General features: G+C 43.4%; 1 protein-coding gene across 16 annotated transcripts in view; it reads right to left on the reverse strand.

Annotated features, from left to right (window-relative positions):
• The window catches only part of CSNK1G1 (casein kinase 1 gamma 1), a 258,268-nt gene that overhangs the window by 161,397 nt on the left and 79,895 nt on the right, over positions 1–16,976 (reverse strand). For all 16 annotated transcript variants that reach the window (XM_073363225.1, XM_073363224.1, XM_073363223.1 and 13 more), the window contains one exon: positions 12,512–12,909. In XM_073363225.1, the coding sequence (XP_073219326.1) occupies positions 12,512–12,689 (178 nt within the window). In that variant the 5' untranslated portion in view covers positions 12,690–12,909. The remainder of the gene's footprint in view (positions 1–12,511; positions 12,910–16,976) is intronic.

A 16,976-nucleotide genomic window follows, 5' to 3' on the forward strand; every position in this document is an offset into this window, starting at 1 on the left:
GTTTTAACCAATTTGCCTGGCACTGAAGTTAGGGTTATTGGCCTGTAATTGCTAGGGTCACCTCTGGAGCCTTTTCTAAAAAATCTGTGTTACATTAGCTATCCTCCAGTCATCTAATCCAATCTAATCCAGTCATCCTCCACTTGCTGGAGGATTCTCTGCTCCTTGAGGTCTTCAAACTACAATTTGAGGACTTCAATAGCACAGATATAGGTGTGAGGTCTTTTTTAGGAGTGGTGGGTGAAATTCTGTGGCCTGCATTGTGCAGGAGGTCAGACTAGATGATCATAATGGTCCCTTCTGACCTAAATATCTATATCTATGAATCTAATAGAAAGCGATATTAGAAAGCATCTGATTTAAGCGATAGGTTAAAAACCAGAGTTAGTAGTTCTGCAATTTCATGTTGAGTTACTTCAGAACTCTTGGGTGAATACCAGCTGGTCCTGGTGACATAAAACTGTTTAATTTATCAGTTTGTTCCAAAACCTCCGCTACTGACACCTTAATCTGGGACAGTTCCTCAGATTTGTCACCTAAAAAGAATGGCTCACATGTGGGACTCTCATTCACATTCTTTGCAGTGAAGAAAATGACCAAAATTTTTCAGCATGATGCCTGGTTACTGTTCTGATGTTTATGTTTTAGAACCCTACTATTTATTTTTAAAAACCTTCTCAAGGGCATTCTTAGGCACAATGACTTAACATTTAGACAGAGATCCAAATACACATAAAACATAGGTCCCTAATACTATATTTAGGCATGCAAATAAAAAGGGATTTGATTTTCAAAAGTACTGTGCACACTTGTCATTCCCATTAACGTCAGTGAAATTTGTGGGTGCTCATTTTTGTCAGGATAAATTATTCTGTTCCAGTAACTTGTTTAAGCTATATTCGCAAAAGAACTCTTTTGCCAGTATAAGCTGTGTCTTCACTAAGGAAGCTGCTGGCATAGCTTTACTGGCACACCTTACAAGAGGAGACAAGGACGTTGGGGACATGGCACTGCATCAGTTTATGCTTGATTCAGGTTTGGATTGTTTTCACAGAATGAGCTATAAAATTTTAAAATAAAAACTGATTTCATTAATAAGCTAGTAGCATTAAGAAGCTTTTCCAAGTGAATAACTATGGATGTATCTACACTGCACATTCCTAACAGAGTACAGCCATACCTCTCTCCAGATGTGAACCAGTATTCTTCCTTCAAATCTTTAGAGCTTAATAGTTTGAATTTAGCATTGCCGCATTTGCTGTCATTTTTAAAGCAGATGCACTTGCAAGTAGTGACCTCTAGTTTGGACCCTGCAGATGTTCCAGACTTTTGTCTATTTTTGTTTATTATAGAAAGAACAGCCAGCTAGCTGACCTTCTCACACCACATTTTCATGGTAGTTTAACCTCTAACAACCAGCAATTTAAAGTCACAGCAATCTATGCAAGCTGGGAGTGCTGTTCAGTCTGACATGTGACTCAACAATTAGTTTCAGATATTACACAGGAAACAGAAGCAGTCCTTATAATTCAGTTGCCATTATACATGTTAAAAAAGAGAGCTCTCATACCTCCATGGCTAGCAGCAGAAACTTAAAATTTGGTCAAAGAATAGTCCTGAGTTTCAGAACGGAGTCTTTGACAAACCCACCAAAATTGGTTCTGATTTGAGCAAGTTACAAGCTATTGAAAATCAAAAGTTTCCCATCTGTTTTGTTTACTATAGCTTGACCCGGGCTTAATTCCAAAATGCAGCAGCCTTCCATTAGCACTGTATATGCATCACGACAATATCTCACTTCACCATGCCACAGAACTAGTCCAGATGGGACAAAGATAAAATGAATATTCCTGCATCAAAATACCCTTCAGCCTACGGGAAACTGCAGAGGGTTGGGAACTGGAATTCAAGACACCCTCCTTATTGATGTTAATTCTGTGGGTATCATATCCGAATGAGAGGTTACGCAAACTGAGACGAGGACCCAGCTATCTGAAGACATACCTAGTTTAGAGTTTCTGGTCCTGTTTTAACTGTTTAATTGCCAATTAAATGAGCTAAATCAACACGTTGTTAAACACTAGTTAAGACATTCCACAAACAAGTTCCAGAAAAAAAAAGTTTGTTTATCCTTGAGCTCAATTTAGAATCACAGAAATGTAGAGGTGGAAGGGGCCTTGAAAAGTCATCAAGTCTGGCCCCCTGTGCTGATGTAGGGCCAAGTAAACCTAGATCATCCCTGACAGGTGTTTGTCCAACTTGTTCTTGAAAACCTCCACTAACGGGGATTCTCAAGCCTATTCCTGAGAATAAATATTATTATAGTTAAAAACTATGTTTAATCTGGATCTCCCTGCCACAGTTTAAGCCCATTTCTTTTTGTCCTAGTGCCAGCAGCCACGGAGAACAATTGATCACCATCTTCTTTATAACAGCCCTTAACATATTTGAAGACTTACTGAGTCGTGTGTCCCCCGTCCCCCCCATCTTCTTTTCTCAAGACTATACATCCCCTGGTTTTTTTGTTGTTGTTTTACAAACCTTTCCTCAGAGATTATGTTTTCTAAACTTTTTATCATTTTTGTTGCTCTCCTCTGGAGTCTCCAATTTGTCCACATCTTTCCAAAACTGTAGCTCCCAGAACTGGACAGAGTACTTCAGCTGAGGCCTCACCAATGCTGAATAGAGCAGTGCAATTACCTCCTGTGTTTTACATATGGCACTCCTGTTAATAAACCCCAGAATTATATTAGTGTTTTTCACAACTGTAGCACATTGGTGGCTTATATTCAATTAGTGATCCACTATTACCCCTAGATCCTTTTCAGCAGCACTGCCACAGAGTCTGTTATTCCCCATTTTAAAGGTGTGCATTTGATTTTCCTTTATAAGTGGAGTACTTTGCACTTTATTGAATTTCATCTTATTGATTTCCCATCATTTCTCCAATTTGCCAAGGTCATTTGAATTCTAATTCTGTCCAACAAAATGCTTGCAATCTCTCCCAACTTGGAGTCATCTACAAATTTTATAAGCGTACTCTCCAATTGAGTATCCAGTTTATGGTATATTACACATATTTGTCCAGGAAGTAATATTTGTTGAACGTATGGATTAGTTAATTAACAATTATGAAATGTCTCCTTCATGAATAAAAGTCAATGTGTACTAGAACACAGATGCACAGAGAAACAACTTGGAAGACTTTCTAAAAGATTTAGTCCTGCCGAGGTAAAAGGTCAGAGCCCTCCTGACAGTGTGTAAAGCAGCATCTCTTCCTTACCAGTAGAAGTTTAGGGTAAAGACAGAAAGATGTATGGGCAGTTTAATATGGAGTTCTGAAGATATTTTTGGAGTGCAGTCATAACCTGACTGTCTTTGAAAAATATTGTGAAGGCGTGGGGGTGGGGGGGGAGGAGGGAGGAAGAGGAGGATGCCACAAGGGCTCCTACTTCCCCAATTCATCAAACAGACATGACAACTACCAGGAATGCTCTCTTCATTGATAAATGGAGGAGTGAGTAGGTAGCCATTGGCTCAAACAGTGGTCTTGTAAGGCATTTAAGAACCAAACTGAAGTCTCAAGTTGGGATAGACCACTTGATTTGTGGAAAGAATCTTCCAATTCCCTTGAGGAACCTCACCGCCATTGGGTGAGTGAATATGGAAAAACTCTCTACTGGGAGTGGAAATCCAGGATGGCTGCCAAATAGACTCTAATGGAGCTCAAAAGATAGTCCTTAGCTCTAGGATGTAGTCCAGTACATCTGACAGCAATGAGGATGTTGGTGGAATGTGTTTAAGGTCACTGCAGTAACTGAATCTTATCCATTTGCAAGTAAGTGTAGTGTGTAGACTGTTTTATGCTGTGAAATAGTATTCTCTTTACTGCCTTTGAACAGGTTGGTTCTAATCCTGCGAACCAACGGCCAGCCATGCTTTGAGGTGAAGAACTCAGATTCGCGTGAAGGATCTGCCCATTTTCTTGGGAGAAAAGAGAAGGGGCAGTCTGGAGAGTAATCAGTGAGCAACTAGCTATCTGAATGATGTAAGGGAACCATCTCTATATCGACCAGCTCGGGACTATTAGAATAACCTTGGCCTTGTCTTTCTTTATCTAGACCAGAACTTTGGATATTAGAGGAGTTAGCAGGAACGCATACAGAAGACCCGATGACCAGTGAAGAAGAAAGCATCCCCATAAGGACTGGTGAACCAGCCTGCCCCTGAACTAAACTGTGTACATTTCTTGTTCCTGGCTACGATGAACTAGTCTACCTGAGGGGTGCCAAACTGTTGAAATATGCAGTGAAGTACAACCTTGTCAGTTGATATAAAATGTGCATGACATGTGCATCATGGATCTTTATGTATTTGCCTTGATCAATGGTAGAAATTGGAGACAGGAATATCTCATTGCCCTGCGTTCCAGCAAGCTGATGTGCAGCATGGCCTCAAGAGGTGTCCACCTGCCTTTGGCTGGGAGAGTGTCTACATGTCGTCCCAAACCTAACAGGGATAAATCTATTATAAATATTGCTGGGGAAAGGTGAGCAAAATTCCTGCACAGACATTGTGAGGGTGTTACCACCGATAGAGGAATTCCTTCATGAACGTGGGTATGGACAGTAGATTGTTTAGACTCTCTGCTAGGTGAATTAACTGTCCTGAGCCACCTCTAAAGGCAACTCATTCGCAACCTTGCATGGCCTATGACAAAAGTACCAGCTGCCTTATGTCCCAGGAGTTGTAGAAAGCTCTTGACTGATGTTTAAGCGCTGAACTGGATTGTGTTGACTATACTGAATGGGGCCACAAACTTGCGCATTGGGAGGTAGACTTTCACAGTTATCAAATCAAGGTAAGCTCCTATGAATTCCAACTTTTCTACAGGAGTCAAGATGAATTTTGAATGTTCAGCTGTAGCCCCAGTTCGAGGAAGAGGTCTATGGCCTTGTGATTAACCAGTGAAACTTCTGCAAGAGTGACCTTTCAGAGGCCAATCGTCAAGGTAAGGGACTACCAACATTCCTTTGCTGTAGAGGTGCACCTCTACTACTGACAAATTTCAAAAAGACTCTTAAGGCAGATGAAAGGGAGTACAGTGGAGTCGCGGGAGGGTTAGTTTCTAAAGTTAGCACGTAAGGCGAAAATCACATAAGGAAGGAAGGAAGGAATAAAAAAGGGAGAAAGACTACTTCAACGTAGTTATGCGCAAACCAGAGTGCCTCAGGATGGCCAGGAGCATTGTCTACAATCAGCAACACTTTAAAGTCAAATCCTCGCTCTTTGAGGTACCGCTTGACCTCCGGAATGAAACACTTGTGGAACCAATCCAGAAATAACGCTGCCATCACCCAAGCCATTTTATTTGATTGCCAGAACATAGACAGGAGATTTTTGTTCTTGCCTTTTAGGGCACGGGGATTTGCAGCCCTGTAGAGCTAGTCCGGCTTTATTAAATGCCCAGTCGCATTGCCACAAAACAACACAGTCACACGGTCGTTAGCTGCTTTGAAGCCAGGGGCTTGTCTTTCTGATTTCAAGTGTAAGTGTGATTGGGCATTTCTTTCCAGAAGAGCCCAGTCTCGTCAGCATTAAAAACTTGTTCCGGAAGATACCCCTTTTCTTCTATGATTTTCTTTCATTGTTCGGGGTAGGCTTTTGCTGCCTCTTCATTGGCAGATGCAGCTTCACCAGTAGTCTACACGTTTTTGAGGTTGAAGCGGTTCCTAAAACTGTTAAGCCAACCTTGGCTGGCTTTGAATTCCTTCTCATCAGAAGGCTGTCCCTCTTTGGCGGGAGGTTTGAACAGCGCGTAGAGGCTAAGAGCCTTTTCTCGCAACATGCTGCCATCGATAGGCACACGTTTATGGTTCATGTCTTCCAGCCATAAGTGTAATGCCTTTTCAGTCTTCAGTAAGTCTTATCACGCACCTGGCTTGTCACCTTAGCAGTTATTGGAGCACTTGATGCCATGGCTTGATAAATTTCTCTCTCTCGAATCTTGATGGCACGGATGCTAGATTTGTTGCGGCCATATTTAAGCGCCACGTTGGAGACAGACATACTGTCTCTCAATAAGTCCAACAAAGCCAGTTTTTCCTGCAGAGTTGGAACAGATCACGGTTTCTTCAGTTGAGCAAGAGATAAAATAGTTGGCTTGCGTTTAAGGGCCAAGTTGTACAAAAAATATGTATCTTTAAACACTAGAATCACACTCAGCGCAGAGAGATGCTTACCGGATTGACGGGCAGTGATCGAACCAGTGGGGGTTGATTTATCGCATCTAGACTAGACACGATAAAATCGACCCCCAAGCGCTCTCCCGTCGACTTCTGTACAGTACTCCACTGCCACTGAGTTTTTTTTTGCTGAGTGCGTATAGTTGAATTCGTGTAAGTTAAATGCGCGTATGATGCGACTCCACTGTACCCTATATCGAAAGTGGTCCTGACCAAAAGTGAAACAAAACATTCTGTGGGAGAGGTGGTAGTTATATGAAGAGATGCATCCTCAAGGTTGAGGGCTGAGAGTCAATCCCCTTGGTTTAGTGAGGGAAGTACTACCATTTTGAACTTTTGTGCCTTCACAAAGGTGCTGAGTAGCCTTAAATCTAGGATGGATCTCCAACCACCGTTTGTTTGTTTTTTGGAACCAGGAAGCACCCGGAAGAAAACACCTTCCCTGTGAGTTGCATGGGAACACATTCTATAGCATGCAAGAGTAGGAGAGTCTATTTCTTGTTTTAGAAGGTGCTCATGAGAGGGTTTCCTGAAAAGGAATGGGGAAGGAGGGTTGGAAGGTGGGAGGGAAGTATAATGTGGAGTATCCTGTGGAGATGATAGCCAAAACCTACATGTCTGTAATGATAAACTTCCAAACTCATCAGCAGTTTCAAAGGTGGTCACCAAGGGGAGGAAGGCAGGATAATCCCGTCAAAACTGTGCTCTCCACAGTTTGGAGCCACCAAAAGGAAAGTCCTCAACAGTATTCTAGACCTCCCTTGGAAATCCTGAGAGCTGGGCCAGAAGGTTTGTCTCATAACTTCTGCCACAGAGAAAGAACAAACAGCACTCTCAGCAACTTCAAGGGAGGCTTGCAGAGATGTTCTGGCAAGAAGCCAGCCTTCTGCAATGATCTCCCGAAATTGTTCTCTGTGCTCTGATGGGAGACGCACAATAAAGGAATTGAGCTTGGCATAATTTGGGTGGATGTATTTCACCATTAACATCTGGTAGCTGGCGAGTCTGAAAAGTAGAGTGGATGACAAGTATGACTTTGTACCAGAACAGGTTGAGGCACTTATGATATTTATCATAGGGCATACATAGATTTAGTGCGGTGCTGCCCTTCCACATTCATCTATCACCTCAAATACCAGGGGATCGGCAGAGGGATAAGAAAATAAAAATTCCAAGTCCTTTGAGGAAATATAGTATTTCTTATCCACTCTCTTGCAGCGGGGTGAAATTGTGGCTGGTGTATGCTAGATTGCCTTTGCTGGGTCTAGGAGGGCTTCGATAACAGGAAAGGCAATCTGTGCAGATAATGCTGTATGTAGGATGTCAAACAGCTTTGATAAGACTCTCTACTCTTCTCAAGCAGGATGTGTAAGGAGTCTGCTGTCCTCTTAATAAGATCCTGAAACTGCTTGAAGTAGTCAGCCAGGGATGGTGGAGGTGGAATTACATCTTCATCTGGGGATGAAGAAGAGATGTTGGCTATGTGGGGAGATCTCTTAATCAGACCTCGCTTCCTGTTCCTCAAAGGTTCAGGTCTCCTGGAAAGGAAAGATGATAGAGACTGTATCTCTATGCCACGTGGTACTCGAGTCCCTTGAAAAATGCTGATTGTAAGCCACCTAGGGATTCCAGCATGGCTGACAAGGTGCATATGACCCATGGGTGTTCAAACCAGCAAAGTGGTGTCTGTAAATACTTCTCACAAATATAATTGGCTTCTTCAAAGACCTCTGGAAAAGTATCCCTCTAGAGATGTGGCAAACCTTTAACAAATTTGAGAAACTGAGGCAAGATCTTAGTCAGAATCCTCCTCTTCCACATTACTCTAGGAGTAGCAGAGCACTGAAAAACAGGAGGTAACAGACGTGTCTGGAGACCTACAGGTCCTTGGTACTGAGAACAGATCAGTACTAAACTATGGTGAGTCATGCATCTTGGACACAGGGAGGTCAAGGACATCAAAATTCCTTTAGTACTGAAACAAACAGTTGTTGGTACTGTGGCAGTGGCCTGAGCAGAAATAATTTTTACCGCTTTGCTCCCCGGACAGTACCAATGACTTGGCGGAGTCCAACATTTTTGAGTCCTTAGGCTTAACTATTCTTTCGGTACCTGAAGAACCAAAAGCCTTGTCGGTATCAGGTTGGAGACCAATTGGTGCTGAAACGGCTAGTGTCATTAGCAATTGCGGCTTCTTCAAGGTAGGTTCCTTACCAGGAGGGCTAGAGGTCCTTATTAGAGAAATCTTGACTTTTCCTCTTAACTGCTCCCAGGGAGTGCACTGCTGAGGCAATAGAAGTACCTGATGTACTTGGAGACTAACGTATTGAGGGGGAGGGGGAGGAATGATGTCTCTGGGCCTGGATCAGAGGCCAAGCGAAGAGCGCTCTCCGTCATGACAAGATGTACTTTCACCTCCCTGTTTTTTCTGGCATTAGATTTTATTGCCAGACAGGATATGCACTTTGAGGGTAAGTGAGATTTCCAGAGGCAACGGATACACCGGGATTATCTGTCATTCACTGGAATTACCTTCTGCCATGATAGGCAGTGTTTAAAAAAAACTAGGAGAACTAGGCAGGATCGCCCAGTAATGTAAAGCTCCAAGGAGGAAGGGAGAAAATTTAAATGGACAATGGTCCTTAAAAACTAGGAAAAAAGTTTGAAAAAGTTTGTTTTTTTTTTAAACTACTGCTCCCACCTAAAGCTAACTAAAACTAGACTAAACTTCTAAGACTATGGAGTCACCGTTGCGTGATGGGGAGGGAGGAGCTGTTTAGGGGGTCAGAATGTCAAAGGCTAGAATGCAATGATGATTCACCAGATCCTTGAGTCCTTGTCCTATACGTTCAGTGCTACTGTCCTTTAGCAGGCTTTGTAATTTGATGGTGTCCATTAGTCTTGGTAATAGAATCAGGATCATGGGCCTTTCTTGTTTCCTGGGAGATTGTAGAGTTCTGCCTTAAATGAAGTCATGCCCAAAGCATGGGTTGTGATGCCGTCAATATTGATAACTAAACAAAACATGAGGTCCAGGGCGTGACCAGCTGTGTGTGTTGGTTCACAGAGAACCTGCGAGGGTCCTACAGAGGCAAGTGAAGAGCTGAGTTTTTGGATTTTTTCATCCACAGCCCTGTCAACATAAATTAAGTCTGCCAGGGCAACATCAAGTCAAAGGTATTATTTCATCACCAACAGCATCAGACAATCTGTTTCCTTGAAGTAAGCTGTTTCTGTTGTCCATGACAACTCTATTGTTCTTACATGCTTTGAAGAAGAGGTAAAGTTCAGAAGGCACTGACCATTTAGTAATGTCTGAGTTATAACTATAAGAGGCCTCCTGACCAGGAAATGGTGGCAAAGCCAGGAGGAGCAAGGCTGAGGCTCAGGGCTCTTTCCCCATAAGAGATGGATCCCTCTGGCAGCCTCCTTACCAGTGGTGGTTTCTGTGCAGTGCAGAGGGGCTGGAACAGCAGTCACAGCCTATCTTCCAAATTTTAGAAAGTGTCATTTTCTTCACTTCTCATTTCCAAATCTTCAGGAATAAATGGCAGTCGCTGTCCTGCTTCCAGGTAAGACTGGGTGTGTGCTGGGCCACCTGGAGGTGATTCGCACCACTGCTGCTGCATTCCCATGCGGGTGAGAGGAGAAGCAGAGAAGGGACCTGACCTCTTTAAGCATGTTCACACTCCACTGTTTCCACTGACACTGATGCAGTATAGGGCCAGCTGGAGCTAGTTTCTACTACTGTGTCCAGGAGGAGTCAATGAGAAGCAAGAGTGAGTAAACATGTTAATGGAACCATCAAGTTTTGCACACTGCTTACTGCATAGCCACTAGATGATCTTGTTACACTCTCTTTTTCCCTCTTCGCATTGCCCACTTTTTGCCTGTCCATGACCTTCATTTATTGCATCATGTCCCATTTATATTGTAAACACTGTGGAGCAGGGATTGTTAGCCTAGCATGTTTTAAGGTGCTCATAAATAGTAACATGATTTTCTAAATCCTAAATTTAGCTTCACAAATTCTTTTCTCTCTAGCAAAGGATTTGTCATTGGACAGCTATGAAAAGCCCTGGGATTAGTCATGTCTGAACTAACTAGATGCCTACAGTACTTATCTATAGGTTCCATTCATTTCAAGGCTAGTAATTTTTTTTCTAGTTAAAAAAAAAAATCTATGCATGAGATCAAGTTTACATAGCTCTTACAAACACCTCTTAAGAATCATCCTCCTGATACCAAAGCGCTGGTTAGTTCTTCCCCCATCGCTTACCCCAAAATGGGAACCCAAGTTGAATTCCTGAACCTAGCTTTTTATTTTTATTATTTTGGTATTTTTATTTTATTCCACTGATCCAGAAATTCCATGCATCACAGACTAGCTTACATACTAACATTCTCAATACTAACATTCTTAGATCCATGCCATTTAACAAGAAGTTATAAAATGCACACTACTACATTCACACAGCCCACTTCTTGTGAGACAGTGCATTTCTTAACCTCAAGTAAAATCACCATTCCGCCAGGCCACTGAAAGGAAAACTGTCCAAATTTTAAGCCTGGAGATTCAAAAGGCATCAGCATTGAAAATAAATGAAAACAAGTCACTGAGAAAAGCTAAGGAAGCAAGAATGAAAACTATATTTCTTTGGGAGAAGTTAGCCTGAGAAAGTAGCATATCACTTTGAGGTTCCCATCTGGAAAGAGGTCAGCCTTTAATATAACCATATGTACCACTTGTCAGAGCTCACATCATACGTTTCCTCAACATCTCAGAGAGAAGTTCCCACTGCACCTGAGTGGCAGTTCTGCAGGACAGCACCAATATGCTCTACTAGACTGGAGTTTCATTATTTCAGTGAGTCTATGAATCTTTGTAATCTATTGGTAATCAGACATCATCATCTATAAGCACAATACATGGGATTTCTGGTATCAAGCTGCAGCTCAGTCCTCCAGTCCCAAACCTAGAGGAGTTGGGAAATGCCATGGAGGACACTTATTCAGCTTCTTGAGGCATACAGCACTGATGAACCACCCCTTCTAGTTCACAAAAGAGACACCAACTAGTTCCAGGAGGAGCTACATCCAGGCCTTCTTGGCTAAAAGAACTGTCACCACACATGAGGATCCCTATGGCTCCAAAGAGGCTGGGAACATCTCAACATTAACATCTTGATCACATAAGTAAATGTTTGGCTTTAAAACAGAGAGACAAGATGGGTGAGGTAATATCTTATTTGCCTAACTTCTGTTGGTGAGAGAAATGCTAATAATACCCCTAATATCCTGGGACCAACAAGGCTACAACAACATTGCTTTAAAACAATAGTTTTAAGTGACCGCCAGAAGTCAGCATTCTTGGTCCAATTGCCTTCAAATTATTCTCAATCCTGTGAACAGAACAAGCTAGTTGATCCAGAAGAAAACCAAGCAGGCTGTGAGTGCTCCTTTCACAGAGTTAGTAAGAAAGCAGGAATAATAGTTCACAACTGTTCGGAAAATATTGCAACCTAACATACAGCTGATACAGAAAAGCAAAACAAAATAGAGATGCAACCCCTTTAACAGAAGCAAAAGCATAAGAGGTGCATAAAACAAAAAGCAAAAGACATTTTCCTTCTGACAGATGCAAGAATAATCTTCAACAAGTTATGCTTTTGGGATCCAAGTAACAGAGAAACCATTTGGAGAGTGATACAAAGATGATATCAAAAAACAACAACATCTTTTATTGAACACATCCCTTGCCTTGGATGAATTTTACTTGTAACAAGAGTAAGCATGTTAACAGTAAGTTTTTTGTGTTGCTCAAAGGTTTAATAAAAAACACTTTTCAGAACAGGCAAAATGGATTTTAAAAGGTATACAAGAGATAAGCCTTCATATGCATTAAACAAGGTTTGCCAGGGAGTGTTCAGAATTCACATCTTTGGGCATACACAGCTGCCACTTGCTGTGGATTTGTTCATGTGCAAGCACTCCAAAACTCGAACAAAGGTAGTCCATTACATACCTGAATAGTCACAGAAAAAGCAACTCTGTAGTTGCAAGGAAATTGTGGCATGTGACAATCACCCCTGACTATCACTCAACCTGCACCAGCTTTTGTGGAATCATGTTGCTTTAACACCAGAGTAAATTATTTAAATTTAAAAGTACTTAAATATTCATTACTTTCTATCTTAAGATTTTAAACACCAATTATGAGATACAAACTCATGTAATGCAAGCCACTAAGACAGCTATATTCTTACCTAGTCTGAGCTCTCCGAAGTTCCCACACCCTATCTTCTTGCCCACTCTGAAATTGGGTCCCACCATAAGAACACCAGAGGATGTAGCAGAACTCGGTCGAGAACCATGCCCACTCCTCCCTGGCATTCCTTTTGTTGTCCGCTGCCTTTCATCCTTCTCCCTGTTTGAATGGTCCATGATCTTACAACACAAAATCTCTGCCAGTAAACTGGCAGAATTGGGAGTACGCACTCTTCTCCTTAGAATAGAAATATATATCCAAAAGTATCACTGAGTCAGGTTACAATACAAGTCATAGAAACATGAAGTTCTTTTGGCACCATCTCCAGACTACTAATGTAGCTCCACAGTGGTTGGTTACCTCCTGGAGAACTCAGTAAAGGCAGATCTTTAGAATCTGAAAAGAAAAAAGGAAATATGAGATTGCAAGAATAAAATCAATTAATGTTTCATATTAAGAAAATAGCTACTGCTAACCAAACGTGGAAAAAATAAGTTTTAGAAAACCTGACATATGAGTAAAGGTTGGGAAAAAAAAAAAAAAAACTAGGCACGTTTAGTCTTGAGAAAAGACTACTGAGGGGGACCTGATAGTCTTCCAATATGTTGAGGGCTGTCATAAAGAGGACTGTGATCAACTGTTCTCCATATCCACCAGAGGTAGGATGAGAAGTAATGGGCTTAATCTGCAGCAAGGGCTATTTAGGTTAGATATTAGGAAGACTTTCTAACTCTAAAGAGTATGTCTACACTACAAAATTAGGTCAATTTTATAGAAGTCGATTTTTAGAATTCAGTTTTATACAAATCGATTGCATATGTTCACACTAAGCACATAAAATCGCCGGAGTGCATCCTCACTACCGTGGCTAGCATCGACTTAAAAAGCAGTGCACTGTGGGTAGGTATCCCACAGTTCCCGCAGTCTCTGCGGCCCGTTAGAACACTGGGTTAAGCTTCCAGTGCCTGATTGGGCAAAAACTTTGTCGCGGGTGGTTTTGGGTACACGTTGTCAGGCCCCGCTCCCTCCCTCCGTGAAAGCAATGGCAGACGATCATTTTTTTCCGGGGTCCCGGCTGCTGGCCCTGCTCAGCCTGCTGCCACGCTTGTCATACCATACAAGCATGGAGCCTGCTCAGCTCACCATCACCGTACGTCTTCTGGTAGACGCGGTACTGTATTGCTACTTAGCAGATCCTTGCCTTCAGGGCAGAGAGTGCAGTAGGACTGATAGCCGTCGTATGTCTCCTGGGTGCTCCTGGCAGACCTCGGTGAGATCGATCGGGGTGCCTGGACAGACGTGGCTACCCTCCTCTTAGAGCACTGAATAGGAAAGACTCCAGGTCATTCTCTTCTTTAAGTTTCATCTCATGGAGATTCAGTCCTGCCTGGAATATCATGAGAGCTGGAGGCTTCTGCCTCAGACTGCTCTCCCAGCCGGCAGCTCCGCTCGGTCACACCTGCCCCAGCCTGCCCCTTGCTCCCACGGCTCATGAAGCCTGGACAGTATTAAGGAGGAGTTCAGCTTGTGGAATGACAAATCCAGAATGAAGGATTGCACTCAGTGGGCCATGTTAAGATTATTTCAGAGTCCCTATAAAAGGCGTCACGAAAATTTTTCCCCACCCCTAACAAAAATGTTAATTTATCAGAGCAGCTGAAAGGGTAAGGAACCTGGGCCTATAACTTAGAGAGAGCTTCCATATTATTTAAGTCATAATTGATACAATTCAAAGTAAAATTTCACAGCTTGGTCTGTTCTAAGACTAAAAATGCAGGAGGGAAGTCAGAAAAATGAACAGTGACCTGTTTCCACCAGATTTTGAACCGGGGACCTTTCACACGTTAGGTGAACGTGATAATCACTACCCTACGGAAACCCAACTTGAATGTAGCCCTCGCATGGTACCTATTATACTTTATGTAATGTGTGGTTGTGTATTATTAATAGTTTGGTGTGTCATGGGGCTTCTCCTTTTTTGCCACAGACTTTGCCAAATGCACAGGAATGTTTTCTCTAGCTACAGAAGCTACCTAATGCAATGTCTATATCTATGGCCTTCCTGCTCACAAAGCGGTCATGCCCCCGCCCAAGGCTGACACAGCACGGAGTGCATGTGATGCAGCGACCTGGATCGGGCAGGATCGCTAGCAAGGCATGATACTTTTGCTGTTAAGTAAACACAACAATTCTTTCCTGGCCTCTGCCACTGAATGCCTCCATGCATTAAACTGTGCCCTATCAGCGTGGGAGGACTGCACGAGCTTGGAACACATGTCATCATGAGTGCATTTTTTTTGCCTTCTAATCTGCGATAACCTCAGGGACAGAGATGATAGGGGGAGCATAGAAACATTCTATGCTCTACGATTCTGGGGGGACTGCATGGTCACCTGTGCTGCTGAGTTCGCCACACTGACCAAACAGGAAATGAAATTCAAAAGTTCTTAGGTATTTTCTTGTGTACTTGGCTAGTGCATCGGAGTTCAAAGTGCTGTCCAGAGAGGTCACAATGGAGCACTCTGGGATAACTCCCCAGAGGCCAATACCATCGAATTGCATTCACATTACCCCAAATTCGACCCAGCGATGTCGATTTCAGCACTAATCTCCTTGTCGGAGAGGAGTACAGAAATCGATTTTAAGAGCCCTTTAAGTCGACAAAAATGGGTTCGTCGTCTGGACGGGTGCAGGTTTAAATCGATCTAACGCTGCTAAATTCGACCTAAACTCTTCATGTAGACCAGGGCTGAGGGTAGTTAAGGGAGGCTTCCAAGGGAGGTTGTGGAGTCCCCATCATTAGAAGCATTTAAAAACAAGTTGGAGAAACACCTTGGATGTTTGAGGATGGTCTAGGTTTCCTTGGTCCTGCCCCAGCACAGGGGCCTGGACTTGATGAATTCAAGGTCCCTTCCAACCCTATGTTTCTATTATAGAATTTGACCCAATTATCCTGTATTGATCCCAATAGCTTTAATTAGGCTAAAGCATTTTAGCCCTCAGGAGACAGAAGAAGAGGTTACTTGCCTTCTGAGTAACTGTGGTTTGAGATGTGTCCCCCTATGCAAGGGCAGGCAAACTTTTTGGCCTGAGGGCCACATCAGGTTTCCGAAATTGTATGGAGGGCCAGTTAAGGGAGGCTGTGCCCCTGGCCCCTATCTGCTCACCCCCTTGCTGCTCACCCCCTGACGGGCTCTCCCAGGACCTCTGCCCCATCCACCCCCCCACACTCCCTGTCCCCTGACCGCCCCCAGAACCTCTGCCCGACTGCCCCCCTCCACCACATCCAACCCCCCCTTCTTCCTGACTGGGCCCCCACATCCACACCCCCACCCCCTGACCACCACCCTGAACTCCTCTGCCCTCTATCCAACCCCCGCTGCTCCCTTACCGCGCTGCCTGGAGCACCAGTGGCTGGCGGTGCTACAGCTGTACTGCCCAGAGCATTGCCTGGCCGCCCCGAGCGTTGCGCTGGTGTAGCGTAGTAAATTGCTCTCCATAACTGCTACCGGTAGCACATTCCTATGCGGAGCAGTTTAATACACTACACTGGGAGCATGGCACACAGAGGCTGCAGAGGAGGGGGAACAGCAGGGGAGAAGCCAGGGACTAGCCTCCGGGGCCAGGAGCTCAGTGGCCAGGCAGGAGGGTCCCGCAGGCCGGATGTGGCCCGCAGGCCGTAATTTGTCCACCTCTGCCCTAGGGGTGCTCCACTGTAGGTATATCCACGTCCCTGGACCTCAGACTGATCTGAGGTGCAGGGACATGGATACACCTACAGAGGAGCACCTATAGGGACACAACTCAAAGAAGAACTATGTGCTGCAAGGAAAGAACAGGAGAGACTTGATGCATTATTAGCAACGTGCGGGTTAGCAAGATTCTTCTGGAAAGAAAAGCAGGACACTACTACTACAAGACAGGTACTGAAGGTATAACAAGACAGTACTTTTCCATGCAGAAATATTGTTCAAGTTTAAGCTCAGTCTTTAGACTGGGAGTATCTGGAAATTTTGGGATACAAATTTGGTTCTGTAGAAAAAGTCAGTGTTTCCTTAGGTTTCAGAGTAACAGCCGTGTTAGTCTGTATTCGCAAAAAGAAAAGGAGTACGTGTGGCACCTTAGAGACTAACCAATTTATTTGAGCATGAGCTTTCGTGAGCTACAGCTCACTTCATCGGATGCATACTGTGGAAACTGCAGAAGACATTATATACACAGAGACCATGAAACAATACCTCCTCCCACCCCACTGTCCTGCTGGTAATAGCTTATCTAAAGTGTAAGGAGAGTGATCACTTTAGATAAGCTATTACCAGCAGGAGAGTGGGGTGGGAGGAGGTATTGTTTCATGGTCTCTGTGTATATAATGTCTTCTGCAGTTTCCACAGTATGCATCCGATGAAGTGAGCTGTAGCTCACGAAAGCTCATGCTCAAATAAATTGGTTAGTCTCTAAGGTGC

This window comes from Lepidochelys kempii, chromosome 10 (genome assembly GCF_965140265.1).
Source record: "Lepidochelys kempii isolate rLepKem1 chromosome 10, rLepKem1.hap2, whole genome shotgun sequence".
In the NCBI taxonomy this organism is placed as follows: domain Eukaryota; kingdom Metazoa; phylum Chordata; order Testudines; family Cheloniidae; genus Lepidochelys; species Lepidochelys kempii.